Source organism: Bactrocera tryoni, chromosome 4, assembly GCF_016617805.1.
Source record: "Bactrocera tryoni isolate S06 chromosome 4, CSIRO_BtryS06_freeze2, whole genome shotgun sequence".
NCBI classification, from domain to species: Eukaryota; Metazoa; Arthropoda; class Insecta; order Diptera; family Tephritidae; genus Bactrocera; species Bactrocera tryoni.
The window spans coordinates 2,735,155-2,759,072 of record NC_052502.1 but is presented as its reverse complement, the minus strand read 5'-3'; the positions used below and the strand labels follow the sequence as shown (position 1 = coordinate 2,759,072).

General features: G+C 42.7%; 1 protein-coding gene across 4 annotated transcripts in view; it reads left to right on the top strand.

Moving 5' to 3' along the window:
• LOC120774914 (teneurin-a) overlaps window positions 1–23,918 on the top strand; it is a 226,763-nt gene that overhangs the window by 64,684 nt on the left and 138,161 nt on the right. For 2 of the 4 annotated variants that reach the window (XM_040104790.1, XM_040104789.1), the window contains exon 2: window positions 19,352–20,360. The exons of the other annotated variants lie outside the window; for them this stretch is intronic. In XM_040104790.1, the coding sequence (XP_039960724.1) occupies window positions 20,215–20,360 (146 nt within the window). In that variant the 5' untranslated portion in view covers window positions 19,352–20,214. The remainder of the gene's footprint in view (window positions 1–19,351; window positions 20,361–23,918) is intronic. 4 annotated transcript variants of the gene reach the window in all.

Sequence of the window (23,918 nt, the reverse complement as noted above, 5' to 3'; positions counted from 1 at the left end):
TTAACGCTGTGAAGGTGCAACAATAATTCCGACAGCATTTTTTCAACTCACTTTGCAAAACTTAACGACTCACAGTTTGCCCCAGTTCCACGCTTCCCACCACCGACCCTTCCAGAGAATGTTGCTGTTGTTGCCACGCAGCTTCCTCGTTGTTCCACTGCCAATTGTTTATGCCACCACATGACCACTTGACTTCTGGAGTATTGTGTTATGTGGCTTTATTCTTGTTTTGCATACTGCCGCACTCGTGAGCGAAAGCGCCAAGCTACCGATTTCTGCTGTGGCGTAGTTGCATTCCAGAATAATGCCTGTTGATGCCTTCCGTGACGATGGGGTTTTCGCTGAACTCAGCCCATTAAACGCTTAATGATTGCTTTTACGAAGCTAAAAGAAGATATTACTGAGAATCGACTCTTCACGCGGACGTTAAGAGGAAACTCTTTAATACGTAATAATTACTACCAGGTAAATTTGAAATAAAACGCATAAACCAGAAAACGAATGAGTGGCGTAGAAAACCTTGGCTCTTGGGCGCAATTAGAATGCCTCACTGGCGACAAATGCCATAAATCTCCCTAAAATTACTTCATCCTACAAAACTCAAGACTCCCCGAAAACGGTTGAAGTGGAAAATCTCTACGAAGCGTCAATGTAAAGCTGTACAAAACAAAACAAAAAACGAAAAACACAGCAAAATAAAATTCGGGAACGAAAACATAGGCACGGCCGAGTGAAGGTCCCAGGCCAGTATGGAAGCGCCGATTTTTATCTACTAACCAAGCGTAACGGCAGCAAACACTTCTTAAATCACTCGAATAAGCAACAGCATTACAAGGGGGTGTATTACGGTGGCAGCGAGTACGCGAAACACTTCCTGCCACAAAGCATAAATCATACTTCCAAGTACGAAAGAAGCCGCAGCAATTGAAAACACGCCGCAACGTATCGGAAGCTGATTAAAACAAAATAAATATGTATATAGGCCTGTGAAGAAGGGCCGGGTAAACGGCTAAAATTATGAAACGCTTCAGAGGCACTTCATTAATTTATTCAAATCTAAACGCTAAGGCGAAACGCGTACAGCGCTGGCAAGCCGGCAGGATGTAGAACGGGGAAATTTGAAATATAGTATAATATATGTGAATGAATTCTATGGAATTCCAAGTGGCTGGCTGCCACCGCTTCTTCACCTTGGCCAAAGCCTCTCAACGAACTGTAAATCTTCGCTTTTTACGCGAATCGCCTTCGCAACGAAAACAACATCTCTGAAGCGCTGTGGGATTTTACAAGCCACGCGCCTCGCCGTAAAGGAGATGAATCGTGCCACCAAAGCTCTTGATGCACAGCAATGCAACAGAAGTGTGTGGATTAATTGGGTCAAAACGAAAGTGAGAAATAAAGAGTTCCATTTGAGAACAAGAAGGTGCAAAGTATCGAAATAGACAATTAGGCAATATTAGTGGATACCTCGCGATCATTTGCGAAAGGTATTACGTGCAACATTTCAGTTGACTGCAATTGAAGAAAGTTAAGTTGCAAAATGGCTTAATTTTCCAGTAAAAAACGGTGCAAGCACAAACGCTTGCAGGAGCAGTTCATGCCATATTTCAGACCAATCCAGGACGGCGTAAGCGGCGGCCGAACAAAAGGGGGAGCTGCGCTGGTGCGGGCTGTGAAAATCGCATAAATAATTTTTTGCGTCAAAGTCCTGAATTTTTGTTTCACAATTCATTTTCCACCTCCTCTGCCCTTTGCCGTCGCAGTAACCTTGCTTTTCATTTAATTTTAGTTGCTTCGCTGCCTTTTGGTGTTGCATGGTTGCGCTGCTGTGTTGCACGATGATACCAGTAAATTGGGTAATAAAAAGTGAAATATTTTCCAAAGACGATAAAAAATCACTTTGTTTTTCTTGCTAAAACAAAGAATGCGAAAACAGCCCGCCACCAGAGGAGGAAGCAAAGTCAAAAGCCAACTACAACAAATACCTACGGCATGCTCGTGCTATTTACACAGTTAAAAATAGGATTCTCTAGTTTCAGGCTGGAGAATTTTAGGAAATGGCCACCTAATTTTGAACTCTTACCATTCAGAATAACTGAATGGATTGTTAAGAGTAGAACGCGAAGAACAGCAACATGTTCGGAAAGTATTAAAATTCTCAAAATTTCGTCCTATCCTACCATCCCATAATGTGGCAGAAGTTAGACCTGTGCGATAATGAGCAGATAAAATAGGTTAGTCCACAAAATAAGTTCTATGAGAATTATGCCAGCTTAATTTTCTTGTGGTTTTGTCGTTTTAAGTTTTTAGTCCTGAAACAAATGAATAGAATTATAAATAAAATTTTACCAACTACAGATGTCACCTAAAACAAGAATACAAGAATAAACTCTTTTGACTTAGGCAACTGATTGATTTTCCCAAATTCATGTAAAATCTGATATTTATTTGACTGAATAACTTAGTTTTTTTGTTGTTTTTCGCGTCTGGTTCAGCTCTATTCTATTTAAAAGTAAGAATTTGTCGCCCGAGACTGTATCAGACCTCAGCTACAATTTCTAACTGTGTACGATGGTCCAACTAGAAAACGGAACAAACAGCGACGACGACGACAACAATAGCGACTGTAGTTGGGACCGCAACTTGGCAGCAGATTCATAAAGTGGTGTAAAAAGCGTAAAATATGTCAAAGGAAAACAACCAAAAAATAAAAATACAGAACACAGAGGGGAAATAAAATAAAAGTTATTTGCCTTGCGTCGATGCGAAGAGCAGGCGCCACTAAGGGTGTGCTGTATGCTGTGTGGCTTGCAACATGCCACATAATTCATACGCACTCTGCGGTTATGCTCGTTTTTTGCCATTTTACGATTATTTAATATGTAGATTTTAAATTTTGCTTTAAAAATTATGAATATAAAACAAATTGCATGTGATGCGATGGTGTGTGCAACATAAATAATTTGTGCTGCAAGCGGGCCGAATGAAACACGCCATGAGCGGCTATAAAGTTCACGATTCAGTCAGCATGAGCAAGGCATACGTGGCAGCGACACAAATGTGGCACGCACAGTTGCACAGTTGCACAAGTAAACACACATACAAACAAGGCGGCACTTACATCATGGCGAAACTTCGGGTGACAGGCGATGTCAAACAACGCCAATCTGTTCAAATTGCACGTCCATAGAAATTAGGTGCAATTGCCTGGCCGCGGCTGCAAACGCTGCACACACAGCACTTTCATGCAGCCAAATCCAATAATGCAACTCGGCAGATATAATATGTTGTACAACCCTAACGTGCATATGTATGTGTATCACATGTGCTGTGCGTAATCCTCGTTGTGTTCGTCGCACATCTGCTCTTCTACAACAACAAATCAACAAGCACAGTCCTTGAGGGATCAAAATTGATTTTATGTTTGCTCGGTCACACACTCTTGCGCACTCCGGCCGTTTGTGTGTGTATGTGTGTGGACAGTGTTCGCTGAGGCCGTGCACCCCCCTGTGCCGTGAGTCGCTTTCACGTGGCGGCGCGATTTGTTCCGATAATCCTATACAAATCCATGCCATGTGTGTGTGGGTCCGTCGCCGGTTGAGACATTTAAATAGTTTCGCCCGAAGGAAGAATATATTTTCTAAAGTGATAGACAAATATTCTACGGAATATCGCCAAATTAAGAAAATCAAATAACGAGAATGCGAGAGCGTCAGATGTAAACAGTTGAGGAGAGCCTTCGGGGGAAGGAAATCAAAGTACTTAGAGTGCTTTAGAATTGGAGTGCTTCTTCTTTGGTCCTTTCCTCTATTCGCGAATTAGATACTTCTTCGCCCATCTTTGTAAGCTATTTTACAGCTTATCAGAAGGTTTTCAAAATGGGGTAATGCCATAGTATGGTGTTAGAAAGATAGTCAGAGCGATTTCAAAAGAGGCTAATTAGACCAATTTCTATTCTTCACTCCTTTCATTCATGTAACTTACTACGAACTGATGTCAAATGTTTCTTCGAGGTAACATGGGTGTCTTCTATAATCCGCTAAAGTCTGCTATCTTCGCTACCCACTTCTTGTTAAATATTTCACACATACTATATTAAACAACCAGCCTTCAACACTTGGAAGTGTTTCAAGTTAGGGCACGCTTGATATTGAATAACTAGGTATTGGGTTGGGAGCAACTGGGCCGATTTGTTCCAATCTGTGTTATGGTTTTTGCTGTAAACGCTGAAATCTTGCAATTTCTGTGGTCGAGGATGCCCGTTTTCACTCCTAATTGCCTTCTTCCCACACTCATACCTGGTAATTCTCAGCAGATCTGCATGGAAACTCGGATGGTTGTGCCCTCAAAGAGGCCATCTGAGTTTCATTTTCTGATAAGATACTTGTAGAATTTAAGGTCTCTCTTCATTGCCATTCCCCTCTGTATTTATATCTTTTCGCACTACCGAAGCAAGTATTTCAAATGCGGTTTGTCCAAGAGGTTTTCTCTCCGCGGTGATTCGTTCGCTGTGTTGGGCGATTTCGACAAATGTTGTCGGGTAATGTGGTGGCCGACAGCCACTCATGCAAGGCACATGGGTGCTTTGTCTGTACATATGTGTTTTCGGTGCTGGACACAAATTGTACTCTGACACGCCAGCAAGTTTACAATTACCCGGCCAACAACAGTTTTCGTCACTAGCTTAATGTTTGTAATTTTTTCTGTGGTTGTTGTAAGTGCCTTTCTTTTGGGTTCGAGTTTTTGTGACCATTCACTGCTGATTTCTACAATTGTTATCATCGCCAATGTTTTTGTTTTGTTTAAGTGGCACTAGCGATGGTTTTTCATGGCTTTCCGTTCGCTCCACCGCAGACACTGATTTCAGGCTAATGACTTCCCGTCCACGTGGCCCTTTGACACTTAGAGGTTTCTGCTATTTGTGGCCTTTTCCATTCTAGATAATGAGGCATGCCACTGCTTCATCGATTTGAGCACGCAATTGTGAAATTTTCACTAAAAGCTTGCGTTGGATACAACGCGGGGAAAGAGACAGTGCGACATACATCCGTATCAGGAACATGTCGGTGCACACATACATATATAAAACTTACAAATGCGCAAATTCCAAATCAAATGCCAGAATGGAGGGCTTAATTGCGGCTACCAGCAAAAGAGGATGCCGTTGGAGTGTAATAACGGAGGCACCCGTTGACGTCAGCGCCGTTCCATCCTATTGACCTCAATTGCATTCGTTAGTGTTGGCCAAAAACTAAGTTGAGATGCGCTCGAAACAAATTTGACCAAACAATTTGCCACAGTTTGTGGCGCTGCCCTCTTTAGTCAGTGCTTACGATAGTTTAGGAGGGCACCAATACAAACCTCTGGCGCAAGTACGTGCCATTTTCATACATAATAATGATAATAATAACCCGAATTTCACAACATTTGCGCCTTCATCAATTTGTTGCAAGAGCGAAGTTGATGCTCGCTTTTTGGCGCACACAGAACAAGTTGGCCCTCGTCCAGTGGCTCCGAGTCGCCTTCCAATATGCATTTTTATGCATTTACTCATATACTATATATGAAATTTGGCATAGATATTCGCGAGAATCAAGCGCATATTAGCCGCCGTAGTTGTTGTTGGTGGAGGCTTTTTATTTTCCGGTTTATTGCATTTTGAAATTTTTATTACTTTTCGTTTTGGTGAAAACTTTTCAATTGTGTGGCGTCACTTTTTGATTGCTATGTGCATTTTTTGCGCTGAGCTCACCGAGCAAATTCACAAATTCATAGCAAAAGTTTTCAGCGCCTGCCTCGAAGAGCTTGGTGCGCGCAGAGATATGCAACGCAAAAGTCATGGAATGCAAAAAGTCTGGCAAAACGAATGATCCGAAAGAAAGCCAACATTTTGTGCTTTTAACTTTCGCTTTGATTTCGAATGCGTTCTTCGACCCCTTCTCCGGCCGGTCCGCTGGCTCGCCAGCTGCACGTTGAGTGCGTGGCCTGTGCGAGAGCGCGTGCTCTTTCGTTTCACTCTGGCGCGAGTCAGCACTAGGCGCTCTCGCCACACACGAGCACACTCACTGCATTCCATTATCCTTGCTATGACAGAAAAATGAAAGTTTAATGCGTTTGCCAAACACAATTTTCGCATTTTTCCGTACACACACACGTACATTTTAGTTGAATTTAGTTTGGAAATTGAATTCTATTTTTTATTTTTGTTGACGCACACTCCTTGTTGTTGCTGGCGTTCAACGCTTTAGGAAGGCGCTCACAATGTGCATTATTCGCTTTTATCCCCATTTGTATTTTGTTTTCTGCTCAGGAAATGTGTACGTCTGTGCGGAAATTGCATTCTAGGTTGTTGTCGCACATCTTTTGCTTCATTTTCAGTTTAGGTTTCGATTTTTCACTTTTTTGCATTTCGACACCCTTGTTTTCGACTATCCCGTCACAGTTTTGTTGTCGCTGTCTCCGAGTGCTCGGCTTAAGCTAGTCTGCAGTTGGCGACGGTGTTGATGGAGCCGCAAGATGTGGCATTTAAGGGACAGACACCGCTGCAGACCTTCGGGTATTCTGACGTTGCTGAAAGTTGGTTTTGCTTAAAGTAAGGGTCGGTGGTTGCCGGCATGGATTAAAGGGACGAGCGAAAAACAAGAAGAACAAGCACTCGGGTGTTTGTATTTGTCGATTTCTACCATGATGGAGAAAGTTTCACAACCAAACGGCTGCCAGAGAAAGTTTTAAATCGAAAACTATTCCAAATAGATTTCGGTTGAGAAGAGTAAGGGAAAACGGACGATAAAATTATCGAAAACATAGAGGGAAACGAGCAATTTAAGGTTTTCTCAGCCGAAACAGAAAGTTACTCAGAAATCAGTAAAAGCTTCTACTGAAGCTGACAATATTAATCTGTTGAAATAAATAAAGACCCATCCGGAAATTCCACAGCCGTGTTGCGTAACGGCCTACAAATGGACTATGGACGACTGTCATGGGGAGCTGCAGCTACTTGCACAACGCCACCCACATGCGCGCCTATGTCCGCTCGAAAGAAAAGTTCTGTCGCGCAATAAATAAATCCCCCCGATATTGGATGCCGAGCGTGTCCGATGAATGTAGAAAATGGTAAAAGCAATCATTCGTTGTGAAATGTGAGCATAATGAATGTGGCTGCTGCTGCCGAACTGGAATTTCCGCTCATAATCACCAATTAGTAATGCCTCACAGCAAATATGCCGAAATCGCTTTAGAATCAAAAACAACGAAAGCAACAACCAAGACATTGTTATTGCATACTTCGGACGTTACAGCAACAACACGGGCAAATAGTCAAGTGCGCAGCGCGCCTACAACATTGACAAATTATTTGTAATAAATTCCCAAAATTAAAAAATAGTCTTCAAGCAAATGGATGAAGACTACCAAAGATGCTCAAACGCACACTCACCCGCACACATGCATTTGCGTAGCAAACCATCCCAGGCAGCACTCAAATGTCATTAGAATGTAAAACTAAATTTAAAACATTTCATTCAGAGATTATGTCGGCGAGAGCAGCACTCAAAGGGGCGCGGACGGCGGCGCACCAACTTGTCGCACTCGACGGGCGAAGGCGTGCAGAAAGCAGAGGAAGCCATTGGCCTGCCTATAGCTTACTGTGAGCCCGCCGGCACGCCAGCACGCCCAGCCCAATTTATTCTTGCAATAAAAGCGCGACGGAACTCCCAATGGGACAATTTACGACCGAGAAAATGGCAAAATTAAATAAAAATAGCAAAAGTTTTTCCTCGGCGTCTTTGGCTGCGTGCCTAGCCGCGTTCCGCTTACAAGCGCCTGCATGTTTATCTCGGTTCATCCGCGCTATTCTCTAATCGCCGCGTTCCGTGTACCTGCTTTCGAGTTTTCATTTAGCTACCGGCAATGACGGCGATGATGAGCGTCGTAGCCGCGTTGTATATTTTGGGGCAAATCAGAAAGAGAAATTACCTTCTTCAAGGCAATTGGCCATTGGGAAACGCACAAATCGCTGAGCAGTCCCTAGCTGCCCGAGTTGCTGTTCGTGCCATTTTTCGCAACTCGGAGTTGTGTTTGCAAGAAGCTTTCCGAATAGCAGGTTTGCGAAAAAATCGGAAAATTGTATTAAATCACGAGCAATACACAAATACCTTTGCTCTCAAGTGATTTCAAACTCCAGTCCTTTTATCAATCTTAGTTAGCCTCCATTAAAGTTCTTCTCACGTTTATTATCATTCAAAATCCGAATATTCATTGATTGTTCTAGTCAATATCAACATTTCTATGTTCGCGTAAAAGTTACATCATGAATATACATATATATGTATATATGTATATCGGCATATAAGTTGTTTATTTATAAGTTGAACAATTTCCTGCAGTCACTTAAATTTCCAAATTAACAACCAAATAGACTCAGCTAACCACAGGCGGGTAAATAAGCAAATACGAAAATATCCGTGAACTCTCCAACATTCACATATAAATGTCTGTATACTCGTATGTATATGGTTTCAATGGTGGTGGCATGCACACAGATGGACTAGCAACACTGACAACAGCCCCGAGAAATTGGGCATCCGAAGCAAATGAACGCCAGCCGTCATTCATAGATATTTAATTAGCGTAGGGTCCGGGCACATGTGAGTGTACATCATGAAAGTAAGCGTAATGGCAGGCCCACTATTCGCAAGAGCGGGGAGGCAGGTTCGCGTGTACGCAAATCCAGCGCACAGCAGACAAGGCAGAGCAGTCGTAAATTTTCCGCAAAAACCTGGCGGTGGGAGCGCGGATAGGCGGTGGCGGCAGCGGCGGTAACTTCAGAAGTGTCTAAAAGTCAATTGCGAAATGCACATGAAAGATACTTTGGCGCGAATGGATGAGCAAAGGAGCAAGCCGAGTAAGCCGAGCAGCCGATGAATTAATGAATGAATGAGTGAATGAGTGTGCGGCTGAAGTGCTCGGTGCACGAATGAAAGCAAACAAATCCACTGTGCTGCCGTCGAGGCTGCATAGCCAACGAAGATAGGCACTTCCTGCCGGCAGGTTGTCAGAGCGGCCCACCCGTCCCGCCGGTCGGGCTCGCTTAAGCGTTGGCAGCCCCGAGCAATCGGATTGGATTTCTTGCTTGAACTGCATGTGTCTCCAGAGAAGCTCTGAAATTTTAATTGAGTAGCAAGTGAGCTGCTGTGCGACACGTTGAGCTCGTGGCACGCGAGGTGCAGCTGCTGCGACGGCTGCAACAGTGACTGATGCTTTTCGTGCATATCGCAGTACCTTCCATGCCACATTTAACTTTTGTTTCGACGAAACCAAAAGCAAGTGGTGGCGAAAGCACAGCCTGAACTGAAGCGCCCGCCTCACCCACATCTTATCACTATCTGAATGAGTTGTGTGCGTTCTTTGGCACAGCACCCTGTAAGTGTTTATGTAACTAACTGCAGTGGTACTCTTAATCAACTGTAAAAACGAAAGATATAAATAGCAAAAGTTGCATTTAAGTAAACACAAAGCCGTGGAAGAATCAGCTCGCTGTCGTTTTGCGCCGTCCTGACGTTGCCGCCACTGTGGGTACCTATGTATGTGTGATGCAACATGCGGCATGTGGAAAGCAATAAAGCTGCTTAAGTACATTCCTCCTTCTGCTACATCACTATTTCGGGTCCTTACTCCTCTCTGCTTTCCCTATTCCCTATTGTTTGTATTGCATACGGAACCTGCGTCCCTATTATTGCCTTTACTCATAGTTCAACACATTTTCACGCACCCTCATCATATCCAGACACTTCCCCATCATCGTTCATCGGCATCCTTTACACCCATATATTCTTGCCTTGACTTCAGTTCAGCGTTGCTGGAATACTTTGGCTCACAATGCATTCTTCCGCCAACGACAGTCTTTACTATTAGCAGCTTCTCCAAAGCCGCTTCCTCTTAAAGCATTGCCTCACTCGCCTTTAAAATCTACCGCGTCTTGCAACTGCAAGCGTTGTTGTGTTGAGCATTTCATACTACTGCTCATCCGTAGCCGCTTCAACACTAATTCCCTGACTCATGTCTTCCCTTTGCTCTTTGTTCATGCTCCTTGCCTTACTTGCCATGTTGACTTTTGGCTGTCGTTTTGTTGCTCCGTGCCGACTTACTTGGATACCGTTGCAGCTCAAGTTGTGTTTCACTTTCTGCTCACATTTCGGGTCGCATTTGAATTTAAAGCTTCCTGCCCCCTGCTTGCTCCTCGCTACAACTCATGGTATCGAACTAGCAAATGATTAGTTAAATTGGCTTCAATTGAAGAACTGAATTCCCAAATTGATACTAGTTTAGTGCTTTCAGCAGCGTTTGCTCGTGCTTTCGTGCTGTGTAGCGCTTATTACTACGATTGAGGCTGTTGTTTTTGCCATTGCGTGTCTATTTGAAGTGCCTGACTCGATGCTCGTTGAAGAACTCTCAACTGAGCTACCTTCGCTTCGATTTTGTGCAAAGTTTCTCTTCACTTTTTTTGATGCGAGCGGGGAGCTGGTTTGAGTGCGTAAATCTCCCAACGAAAGTGAAAGATTCGAATTTGATCGGTGTGTATGTTTGAAGACAAACAAATGCGTCTCATTTCATCACGGGATGGATTACTATAGCCCAGGAGATGACCAATCTAAATGGTCAGTTAGAAGCCCTTCTTAATATATTTCAATAGTGCCTTTGAGTTTGTAGAATTCTTATGAACACATGGGTTTAAGTTGTTGTATTTACTTATTTTGATTTACTGAAATCTCCTCATTCGCTAGATGCTATTTTGCTGGTCTCGTTTGCAGCTTTCAGCTTTTGTTATCCTTTTCATTTACATTTGCCTTGAAAAAGACTTTTATCACTCATTCTTTCCACTTGACAAGTACTTAAGACACGACGAAATAAGAAACGAGGCATGCACGGGAGTATAAAGAGCCGCATAAATCATATTATGAGCTTTTAAAATTCTGCTCCGCTTGCGCCCTGCAGTATCACCAGCTAAGATTCAACCCACAAGTACACACTGCAGATGTGAGCTTGCCGAAAATAAAAGATAACAACAAACAGAGTGAAACGAAACAGGACGCTGTGGAAGTAGCAGTCAACCGTCGTTCCACATTGCGTTGGAGAGATTATAATCTGCTCAAGACGCTGAATAAACACACCACCAAGGCTTGACACACACGGGAAAGGGTCGAGGGTGTAGTCTTACGAGTGACAGCAAGGCAGCGAGCTGAAATGGGAATTATTTACGTATTATAATCAAAAAAGGATAAAACTCGAAGATAAAAATGCAAAAGGAAGGAAACTAGATAGATCCACACCTAAGTACTTGCGCTTCCATGCTCTCGGTAAGCTGTGTACCCAGATGGAAAAGCAAAGGCAAGGTAAATTCGTGTAACACTTTCTCAAATAACGAAAGTGTGATTCTCAGGTTGGCCGTTGGAAATATAACTGATTTCAGTTCTTCATACAAATTAGTGGGTAACGGTGCTAGTCAAATGATTTAAAACACTAAGCGCTTTTTAACTACTAAATAGGAATTTCCTGCAGGGTCTGTATTCATTCTTTATGGGGTGCGCGTGGCAGGAGAGTGTCTGTGTATTTGCAAAATTACTCATGAATATAGTGACATAAGAAAGTGCTAAGCACTAAAAAGTCACAGCCGATATTCTCCATGTAGAGTTGCAGGCGGGGGCTCGCGGCGACTAGACGGCGAACATTACAAAATGCTGTAATGTTCATATTTGTTGAGAGCAAAAAGTGCTCGCATCGAGCAATTTGGTGGCGCGGGGAAAAGTTGTTCAACAAAGTGGCAACAAGGCCATTCCACACATTTCGGAGGCAGACAACACCCCTTTCCTGTACCCAATTGAAGTGTTTAAGTTATAACAACAGAAAATATCAATTTGTAAATCAAACAAATAGCTGGCTGAGAAAGTCGCTGCCAATGAAATCCAGAAGAACACAACGCTTACGCCAACTGTTTTGGATTCGGTTGTTTATTTATTTATGTGGCTCGCGTCTGCGCCGTCGCTATGTATGTATTAATCAACTCGTCGCCTTTATCGACAAATTCACACTTGCGGCATCTCACAGATACAATCGACGCCCATGTTGCACCCATTCGCCATGCTTCGAGATGCTGAAAAAACGATAAAAGACAAAACGAAAACGAAAACGTTGACAACAAGAGACCCGAACAGCCCGCTTCAACAGCGCTGAGTTTGATTAGGAAAGCACAGATATGTGGATCAATCGACGGCATCTGACATTACACAGAAGTTCAATTAATGCCAGCGAAGCGAGATGTAGCGATGAACGCTTTTTTCTGTGCGCTTGTCTTATTTTTTTATGCCGACACTTGGTCTGTCCGAGCGTGTTACACACGGTGATGAGCATAGATAATGGAAAAGTTAAGCGTTTGTTGTGCGTAACTTTATGGCTTCGGCCGTTACTTTCCGAACAGCGAGACAAAATGGGATCAACTGCATTTTATTGGCGTAAACTAAATGATTTGAATATCTACGCGCCGCGTTGTTGCCTCCGACCCACTACAAATACAAAATACTTATATGCCTAAAAAGCTAGCATACAGAGAAGGGAATTTAAATAACAAATTTAAATCAATTTGTGTGTGGAACGGCGACCGTTCGAGAAGACAAGCAGATGCAGTTTCTCCGCCCGCCCTTCAACGGGCGAAACTACTCCGTTTGGCTTTCATCTATTACAATATTTATTTATTTATCAACTGGATCAAGTTGACCCGACAACAGTAATAACAACAATAGGTCTCAGTAACAACAAATGCGATTGGCACTCAATGCACCCATTGTTGCCTATTTGTGGGCGAACTTTGTTGGCGAGGCCTGAGTGCCCCGCCTGCACTCCCAGTGCTGCCATCGCTATGCATTCTTCCTGAATTTTTCAATTGGTGCGATGAATACGGTGCTTTTGTTGTCGGAGCTGATTGTTTACTTTATGACTTTTTGGTTTAGTAGCGGCACCTCGTCGTTATAATTCATGAACTTTCTCACTTTTTGAGAATTTTTCAAACTTTCAGTTACCTACTATTTATTTCGCTATTGGTGGGGTCTACAAATATTTTTACAGAATTTCCACAGCTAGTTAGGGAACTGTTTTCGTTTCTCATAAAATATATTTAGAATTACGATACAAAGTATCTTGACACAATTATGGTGGCAACTTGTCCAACGAGTTCGCTCAGGTTACCACTGTCACTGTTGATTTTTTTTGTGGAAAGCATAACAGAAAAGAAAACGGTATATGTGTGAAACGGATCTTCTAAATTTCAAGCAAATTGCTACATGAATAGTCTTGTAGAAATCGTTGTTTCATCATATTTTTTTTCATTTCTTTAAATAAATATATGTTCGGAAGAGCTGAAGATTTCAGGCATACGGGTCCCATTTGGCTTAGCGAGTTCTCGCGGTTTTCTCATGTCACTCAATGCATCCATTTCCAATCACATCTCCACTTCTTCTGCCGCCGTTTCAATGATCGGGTCTTGATGTTTTCCATTCGCTTGTTCACTAATTTGTGGCCGCAACATTAGCACATCATCAAGAGCCATGGAGCACATTCAAATGATCAGCAACACACATAAAAATCGCCATTAAAATTGACAATAAAACTCGTCTCCGAAAAGAAGAAAGAATACGACAGCAAGAAAGATCACTCAATTTGTTAAGCGCAGAAGAAATAAGCAAATTGAAACACGAGAAAAGTAATGGAGTTTTGGTACATATTTGTAGCAAGTAGAACGAACAAGCGACGTGCAATAAGTGTCATGTTGCTGCAGATGCTCCAGACAGCCAGCGACCCCGCAGTTTTCCGTCGCTGCGGCAGCGCGCCCCTTGAGTTTATTTCTCATTTTATTTCCTCACGAACGACTCTGCACTGCTGGCTCTTATCACTGTGCTGCTCTGTTTCTTATTGTTGTTGTGGGTGTTTTTACGAAACCATTTCAAATGCTAATAACGTTTGAGTTTTATTTGTAAGTCATAAATTTTCAATAATTACAAAAGCATTCGCAGATGAATCGAAGATTGCGTCTTATCAGCAACGCGTAGTATAAATCCGCTTAAAATGGAATGCAACAACAACGCGCATGCACATAAGCACACATGTGTGCTTTGGTATATGGGAAGTCGACTCGGCCGCCGGGGTGGCGAGGGCACCAGCCGACTGCTGTACAAGCGGTTAATTGACTTTATTGCCGCTGATGTGCACATTTAATATTTATTGCTTTTTGTTTTTATTATGATTTTAGTCGATTATGCTGAAAATCCCCAAATAATAAGCCACAGCGCTGCCGGCTGCTGCTTAACATAGAATCTCCAACATCCGCGGCGGGGGAACGCATCTTGTGAGATTTATGCATTTCGTAATGCAAGGGGCCCGCGCCCCCGCTGCAGCATTTGTGTGCACTGCCGTAAAGTGTGCACATGCATATGTATGTGTGCTGGGTAAAATATTTTATGGCGGTGGCCTGTTACCCCCGAATACCGCAGAAGGCAATATGCAATGTCAAGAGCTCCAGACCCATGCTGCAGATGCGATCGCTACTCTCGGCGATCATCGGACTTCTCTTCACCGTTTCCCTTGTATTACAAGTTTTAATATTGGAAATGAAAGCTTTACTGCTATATGTTTATAAATGCTCTTACTCCCCACCGTTGAGACACATGCCACATGTACTTATGCATTTCATTGGCATCTGTTCGTAGGAAATAATAAAAGTTCTTCGCACCTTCAATCGTTTATCTTCGCGGTCGTTGTTATGGTTAATAAATATCTATTTCGTTGTTTTATAAACCATAAAATTTGTGCGAGTATTAAATAAAATCAAAAGTAATCGGTTACAAAGTGAGACAAACGAGTCCGGCATGAAGGCGTGGGACACGATGAGGAACCCATATTTGTCTTCAAATGAAATTAAATTTGAATGAATTTCAAAAATAATAATTGATCAACCATTTTTGATTAACGGCAGAAAGCTGAACCGTAGTGCGGTTATTGGTTACGGAAAACAAGAACAACGCACGCACAAATAACTTAGAGATTTTAAGAGTCTGACTGAGTTGAGGTTTCGTGATTGCACACACAGGCCTTACAACAACCCGATTTTCATGAAAATCTGTGTCGAATTCTCTCCCCTTTTCAGCACATATAAAATGCGGCACTTTCACGAGGCGGTCTGGTTTTTAACGAGCAATAGGAAGAACTAAAATTACCAGTGCGGGCGCTGAAAAAGCGGCGCGGCGCGTTCTTCAATCCGAATGTGTATTTCCAAACATGTTAATGCCCCATTCAATTTTATTTAGCATAAAAACCTAAACAATATTATTGTTAATTAACGCTGACTGCTCCGCTACAAGGCCCAGCATATGCTCTGGGGATATTTTCGTGTACATATGAGCGTGTATGTGTGTGCGGCTAGGTATACTTCCGAAGTGTCCGCTCATGCCACTCTAATTGGACTGGATTCTGCGGTATGGATTTCAAAGGGATAAATAGAAAAACATCGCTTTGTGGGCTTTGTTGTTGTTTGTGCACTGGCGTCTGCGTTACATATCTATATAATTCTTCTGTTTCATTAATGAAAGTATTTGTTTACTTTACGATGAGTCTTTGGCATCAGATGTCTTATGATGAGTTTAATGGGTTTACCTTATCTGCCAAATATTTTGTGGTGGGGAGGAATTGGCATGGTGACATTCAATAACCGTTATTGACCTTAGGTTTCATTGGACCACACATATAGTACGGAACATACAAAACAATGCAAAATTCGAAAATTCCATATTCCAAAATTCATATGGAATGATGTATTCATTTTTGTTTAGACTAATTTTACCTTTTCAACCCCAAAAGCTGTAAAAAGAGACTGATCGTTTTCAACAAGTTACACTCTTTGCCTTTTTTAACCAGCTCTAACAATTTGAAACTTATCTGTCTCTAATTATACCCTAAATATGTTCGAACTCAACGCAGCTACATTGGACTGGTATACCCGGATTCCAGCCTCCCGAATACTAGGAACTTGAGATTGGTTTGGAGTGGTGCAGGTTCAAACCTCAGGCTTGTGGCTTTCTTATTCTTCTTCTTTACGCTTACGCGGTTATAGCCGAGCTAACAACAGCGCGCCAGTCGTTTCTTCTTTTTGCAATGTGGCACCAATTGGAGATTCCAAGCGAATCCAGGTGCTTCTCCACCTTGTCTTTCCAACGGAGTGGAGGTATTCATTTTCCTCTGCTTCCTCCGCCAGATGCCGCGTCGAATACTCTCAGAGCTTCGTCCATTCGGACGATATGACCTAGCGAGCATAGGCTCTGTCTTTCAATTCGTTGAATTTTGTCAATGTCGTCGTATCGAACTTTTCTCTCGAAAATTCGTAACGTCGACTCGTCAGATATTGTCATCGGTGCCTCTGCACCATATAGCAGGACTTGAACAATGAGTGACTTATAGAGTTTGGACTTTGTTCGTCAAGAGAGGACTTTGCCTCTCAGTTGCCTACTTATTCCGAAGTAGCACCTGTTAGCAAGAGATATTCTGCGTTGGATTTCGAGGCTGTTGTTGTTGATGGTGTTAATGCTGGTTTCAAGATAGACGAACATACCATTTCGAAATTATGAGGGAGCCAAGTCGCGAGTGCGACGACTGTTTGCTTGTTGACAGGAGATATTTCGTCTTGTCCTCGCTCACTACATATATCCAATCTGGAGAAAGCAGAAAGAGAAAGCAGCGCGGTTGTTAAGGCCAATGATATACATTTCTTTCTTTTAAGAAATACTTAAGTTTTATTACTCGTCCTCTTCACTGTTTGCTTATTGTATAGTGGCAAAATTGGCTGATTTATGACCCGCTGGACTTTCTGCTCGCTGATGAATTATATGAGTACAATAAATAAAATCGGGCACTGCCCTTAAATAGAGACATCAAAAATTGTTCATAAGTTTCACATTCGATTGATTGGGTGCAAGAGCTTTATGCCAGATGCGCGAGTCTACTCAAGAGTTACGAAATCCAAGAGAAGCAATACTTACATAAGCACTTCGAAGACTGGCAGGGTATCGAAGCCGCTAATGAAGGATAACTCTCGGTGTTGCTGCATTTGGGCCAAGCGAAGTTGAGGCGGCAGTTTACAAGTACGTGCACACCGATACAAAGAGCTTGTCTAGACGCCGAAACAGTCATACAAGCATATTTGGTAAGGAACACCGGTTCAATCGTTGCCATTGCTTTGTACTAGAAAGCTACGTCCTGGGCGCAGTGTATGTATGGGATAGGACAATTACACTTAATAATTGTATGTCATTACTAGCGAATACCTAATCATCTCGCTATAGTCGCACTGATCCCAGTGGACTTTCCGCTGAATTGTGTCTGTGGGCTCGCCAAGTGCAGGCTTGGAGATTTAACAGCAGCTTGAATTAGAAGAAGGAGAATTCTGTCTGTAAAGTAAGCATAGTTTGTAATGGAGGGTATCTGGACTCACATTCACGCGGTCAATGGGCACAGCTCCACCCGTGCGCGCCCACATTTTAATATGTGCTTGCTTTGCAGTTATTCTTCTTTTCAGCCACACATACATACATACATAGGCGCATTTGTAGTAAGTCGGACACTTGTGAAAGCTCATGGTATGAAGTAACCGCATTATCCAGCCTTCTTATTTGTTCCATTCGGCTTTGCGGCGTCGAAGAAGAGCGTTTGGTTGGTGAGTTGTAAGCCTTCCGATAGACGTTGTACGTTTTGCTGTTGGGAATTTTATTTCGTCGAAATCCCGAGAGGCCTTTGTGCGAACACGTCGCTAATACTCAGCGCCTTCACGTGTTTGGATGTTCGTTATTTTTATTGTTTTCGGTGTAAGTGCTTGGACCGAGCTTGCTTGTGACTTAGGTTGAGTGGTGAGCACCAATCGCCGTGCCCCGCAGAAGAAGTGGTTGACTTGCTCAGTTGCTTTGGTGTTAGCAACAGCTTACCCGTTTGTTACATTCTTTCGCCGCGTTTCTTCAAGTTTGCCGTTGATATTTTGGTATCCAAAAGCATAAAAAATTAAAATGAAAATCCCGAAATACCGTAAAACCCACAACTCGCTGGCGCAGCAGCGGAGGTTCGCTTGCGTTACGAAATTATGTGCTGTTGCAGAAATTGCTTACGTCACGCTCATAGACCTCATCAAGCGCGTATCGATTGGCCTTCACCTGGGTGGCCGTTCGCACAATCCAGGCTTGTGCCGAAGATGTTGCGCCGCTCTGGGCGCGACGATTCATCTAATATTAGACAATGACGTAGCACAATCGCCGGGCCATTTGCTTGCCTACGATGTGGGTGGTAATTGGTGTAAATGTTGTTCTTCTTCATCAAAATATAAATCCCGCAATTTTAGTTGCAATTCAAGGGTCGCTGTAGTAACAATAAATGATTTGCTTTGTTGAGGGCCTCATGTTCAGATGTGCGAATGTATCAATACTCACATTACTGTGGATGGTTGATACCAAAATATGATACACTTTTTTCCCTTAGAAGCTTGACTATTTCTAAATTAACATCGGGAAGCGACCGCAAGCCTCGGAGTGGTTTTATGTGATATAAAGCGGGTTTCAATGTACATGATAATTGAGCCTGTGAAACATAATTTCAAATTCCGCTAAGCGCGTTGTTGTTGTACTTCGCAGAGTAAACGCTGCGTCACATTCGGCGGGCCATCAAAAGCCCCACCTTCTTTCAGCTGCAATTAATAGCCAATACATTCATTAATTAAAACCTCGCCAAGTAACAAATCAGGCGATGATTTCAATTGAAGTTTTTAGTAATAATAACAACAACGCTTCGCGTCCCATCAACCAAAGTTTAACGTTTATTAGCCGGAATCCGGTCAACGCCAGGCGATACGTTTTCGTGATGAAGCATATTTTACGCCACATTCCAACATCGACACCACAATTGCTGTCTTCGATAATGATTTTAATTGAATGCCAACACATTGTATTCCATTTGCTCACCCGCTTTCGATTAGCTTGATAATTTCATAAAATTTATTGATACGTTTGTTTGTTGATTAGCCTTGATTGAAAGCTGGCTCCAAACATTTACACTCAACACCGCTTTTAGTCAACATTTAGATTGTGCGGTGGGGGGTCGCGCCGCTCCAAACGAATGTACTAGCACACGTGGGTATGTGAGGGGGAATTTACAATTGGGGATGGCGTGCGGCGTCTGGCACTCAGCGTACAGAAAATCTGGCCACATACTCCATATATGCATGGATTTTAATCATGAGGAGCTTATATCAATTTCCAATTGCTTTCTTTTCTAGGTTAACAAATGATTGAATGTAGTTTTGATCTACTTTTGACGGTGCGAGTGCCAAGTGTAACTTATAATCCACCAAAAGCGGCAAAAGGAAACAGGAGAACAATATTTGCTTTTAATTAAGCCGAAATGCACCAAAAGGGCTTTTGAAAAACGCGCGTCCGCCCTCGCAAATGCTGAAGGACTGAACGGAGATGCCAGATCATTTGCAGCGTCTGCAAACGGAGAATTTCCCTGTGAATAAATTGGCAGTGAAAAACAAAAACCGATGAGAATTAAAAATAAGAAACGCGGATTTTAAATTTATAGTGCAACGCGTGCGGAAAACGTCAAATAACACATCTGTAGGCGTGCACGCGGCAGATAAACTCGTGTCTTCGCGAGCGGTTGGCGTAGAAATTCGCACATTTTCCCTTTTTAATTACGAATTCGCGCAGCGTCAGCGATATTTGTGCGAGCAAATTCGCCGTGAAAAAAGCGCGCAGTAAATTTCGAATTACGAAAAATAAAAGAATAAATAAAAGCGACGAAAGAAACCAAAAATAAAAGAAAAAAACATGTTTATAATAAATATATTCGCGGTGAGTGAAGAGGAGAGTTCGGAGCGCGCAACAGCAGAATAGCGAGATATGCTCTTGAAAGGCGATTTTTAATTCGATTCGCCCCTTTCCGGTGTTACAGTCAGAGCAATAAGCGACTGCGGAATTATAAAAACAAAAAGCTCAAATTAATTAAAGTAATTTTAATTAAACGTATACAAGACGCGGCTGCGCGATGTACGCAGCGAGAGGCGATATTGAGAAGAATTAAGAAATGAATTAATTCAGCAAACAAATCTGTAAAAGTAACAGCAAGAAATACATCAAAATGACTATGAAATCAATGAAATACTCCGATTGTGATACAATCATGGACGGTTATAATCCAGTGCCACCGCCATTGCCGCGCCGGGTTCCGCCCGTGCGAAACATCTACGCCGAACCATTTGCACACGAACCCAACCACTCAAGCAGGTAAATTCCAACTCTTCTCTTGGCTTTAAATTTCCTTTTAGAAACAAACGAGATTTTCAGGGCGAGGCCAATATATGTATATGCGCGTATGGTAGGTGATCTTGACAGCAATTCGACTTTGAAACAATTACATTTAAAAAACAAATTGGCGCGTTTAAATATAATTTCAGAGATAATAATTTTGTTTGATCGCACCTTGCACTCAGTCACAAGGCTTTTCGCGTACAGGTGAGGAAGCATTTCGAAACTATAAAAAATTGATATTTGAGGAGAATGCGAATGTCTGCTGATAACAATCTTGTGTTTTTTAAAATATGCACCTACAATTTTACCGTTGTTTTGTCGCATGTTGTGGCAAGTGCGGACAGTTAAACTACTTGAAATTTATGCTATTGAACCGCGGTGAACATAAAACACGACCGACCGACCGAAGGCGCTAGACAACGCAGCGCTGGAATGCCGAAAATATGCACATTTATTTAGCGCGCGTTGCGTTTCAGGTAGACGGCACGGCGCAGCGTCTTTGAAGCAGGCGGAAGCCATAAAACGCCAATGCCCGTAAAACGAGGAGCGCGGCGCATGGGAAAGGAAGACAGGCGCGATCAAAGTGACTGTGAACTTGCTACTGCCATAAAAAAGTGAAAAGCGGCGCGAAAAACCAGCGTCAGCGGCAGCCAAAGAGTGTTCTAAGCGCACGGCGGCACAATTTTTGTGCACGAGTGCTTGTTGTGCGCCGCCTTTAGTGAGCTGTAGTTGAAACAACTACCGTCTTGACTGCTGGGCACAATTTAAGCTCACTTGCAATGCAGCGGCATATATTGATCGACCCTTGCGGCACAGCTGCTCGCAAAGCGCGCTGCAAGGGCACTGCTGGCCTCCATTTGTTCGCACCTGGAAGTGCAGTGGCACATAAAGTAAGCGCACGGTTGCCCAGTGCGACGACGGAAAGTCAGAGAGTTAAAAATACGAATGTGTGTTTTTGTTTACGGGGGTGCAGGACCCGAGTGCAGCACAACAGAAGGCAACAAGCAACAACATTCAAAGGGATTACACTTTCTGCCCGACTTGTCAAGGGCTTCGGCGCGGCTCAGTTTCTTTCTCGATTTCGAACTCAATGCCTGCGAGCAAGTACAAACCCCATTTATGTGCATATGTATGTACATATATAAGTACTTATGTGCAAGTAGCAATTGTTGTTATGTGTAAAATAGGGCACGTGTTCCCGTTACGCGCACCATTTCGACAGTTAACAAAGCTAAATGAAAGTTTATAGGAAGCGCGTGCTGAAGCCATCGACCAAGCCGAGAGTGCCAGCGGGGAGGGGGCAGGTTAAGAGGCTTGGATGAAAGCGACCGGGCGAGAGGGCAAAAGGGTGGTTGAGGCACGGCCTTTGTGAGTGCCCGCAGGGAAGGTAACCATTCGTAGGATAACGAGCACATAAGCAATATGGCAAATTAGCCGAACTCAGTGCCATAAAAAGGCAACAACAAATGTGTACAAATGGGCGTACAAAAACAAATATAAATATAATAAAAGCGAAATAACAATGGCAACATATTACAACATTAGCGACTATTAGAGAAAATCCTTTCGGCTATACATAAACACGTTTTCGATGCGTGGAAGCGACGGACACAAAGAACGAAGACGAGGAATTTAATGAAATGAGAGAAGAAATATGGGAAGTGCGGCACATAAAATGAGGGCATTGCCTACTGAACCTAAATGCCATTAAGGGATACTTAAGGATATTATGTAAATTGGTGAATTTATTTGTAGCTATTCAAATAAATGATGGAGTGCCTCATATTCGTTCATGCACACAGGCTTATATGGGCCCTGATATTGTTAAAGACACAGAATACTTATCAGTTCGCATTTATATGTACCTATTAGCCAGGACACGTGATGAATGCAAAATTGTAATGAACTCGAAATTATTCTTTTTTCAGTCGAGAGTATGGAGCCTGTAAATAGTTCCTACGAAAAGTTGACCACACATGCGCATTTTAAACAAGCTATAACTTCCACATGGGATATATAATAACAAACTTCTTCTTTTTTGAATATCCAATTTTGACCTTTCACTCCACAAGAACTTTAGGTTCCTGTAAAATAAAGATTGAAATTTAAATTAAGCAAACAAACTTCGTTTTTACATAAAACGAACAATTCTTAGTATCCTCAGAAAAATTACCATAAATTAATTATTTTTAAACCGCTTAGCCCAATCTACAACTTCGCGTGTTCCATTCCCGAATTCCACGATGTTACTGTATATATTGTCTGAAAGAACGTAAGAGTCTGTCGGAATGTAACGTCTTTGATTATGCTGCCGAGTATGTGTCCCTTTGCATAATTTCAATTAGTTCAGTGTGTGTTTCCGTGTCTTCCACCGCTGCCTCCGAAGCATTGCTAATTGACATTTTGTGAAACGGTTAATTCCCAGGAAATTGTACCGACATTTTGCCAATAAATGGGGTTCAATCGGGAAGTCAATTAAGATGGACAACGCTCATTCCTTCAAGCGCATCATCAAATGCCCGAAAATGTGCAGAAAAGTGACAAGCGGCGAATTAATCAAGATACAATTGAATTCCCGGGAAACGGCCGGCTAGCAAAGCAAAAAAAGCTGGTACTGTGATTTTGTGGGAGAGTTTTCAAAAAACAGAGCAAGCAACTCTGGCGTCCACACAAATACATTTATAATTAAAAGTTAATGAGCAACTTCCCGCTGACAAATAGGAATGCAGCCAAATTGGTCGTAGTCTTTGCGGAATGCGTTTTCTTAGGACTTTCTACGTGCCCCAGTGTGTTGGAAATGAGCATTTAAATGACAATTGAATTTAAAAGAGACAACTGTGGTAGCAAAAGCAAAAGCAACAAAGGCACAAACGCTGCTGAGGCTGTAGGCCCGCATCTGTCACTAATTGCGCTTGTCCGCTCGAGCGCTGCAGCTCAGGTTGGTCGCGAGGGGCAAGCGGTTAACATATTTTTACGAGCCTACAACATGAAAAGCCCTATTAATTTCCTCTTCGGTGAACATTTTTGGGTTACATATTAAACAAATGCCATAAAAGGCAGAAGCGCGCGCTGATCGGGGCCGCTGGCCAGCAGAGCGCGACATTCTTGTTTAATTGGAAATGTAATACCACAACATATTTTTGTTCGAAAAATGTCATAAACAAAAAATATTAAACCTGAAACGAAATGAACAAATGTGGTACCAAAGAAGAAGGGTGGATCGAAGATGCTGAACACACGGCAAACAGCAGGGAATTCGTCGCCACACTGTCACTTGGCTCTGTGACTCGCCAACGACTGTGGGCAGGAACGGCTTTCGGTGCAGGGCGATAGGCGTGTAGGCCGAGTGATGGCTGGTGATAGCGGTATTTCAACACGTGCTTTGGGGTTAGCTTAATACCAAATTAAGACTGCCGTCATGCAGTTCCCTGGAGCCGGAGATATCGTTTTTGGTGAGATTTTTAATTATTGCCATCACTACCATGTGTATGCCGCAGCGGGGGTCCGATGCTTTTATCACACGCATATAAAAAT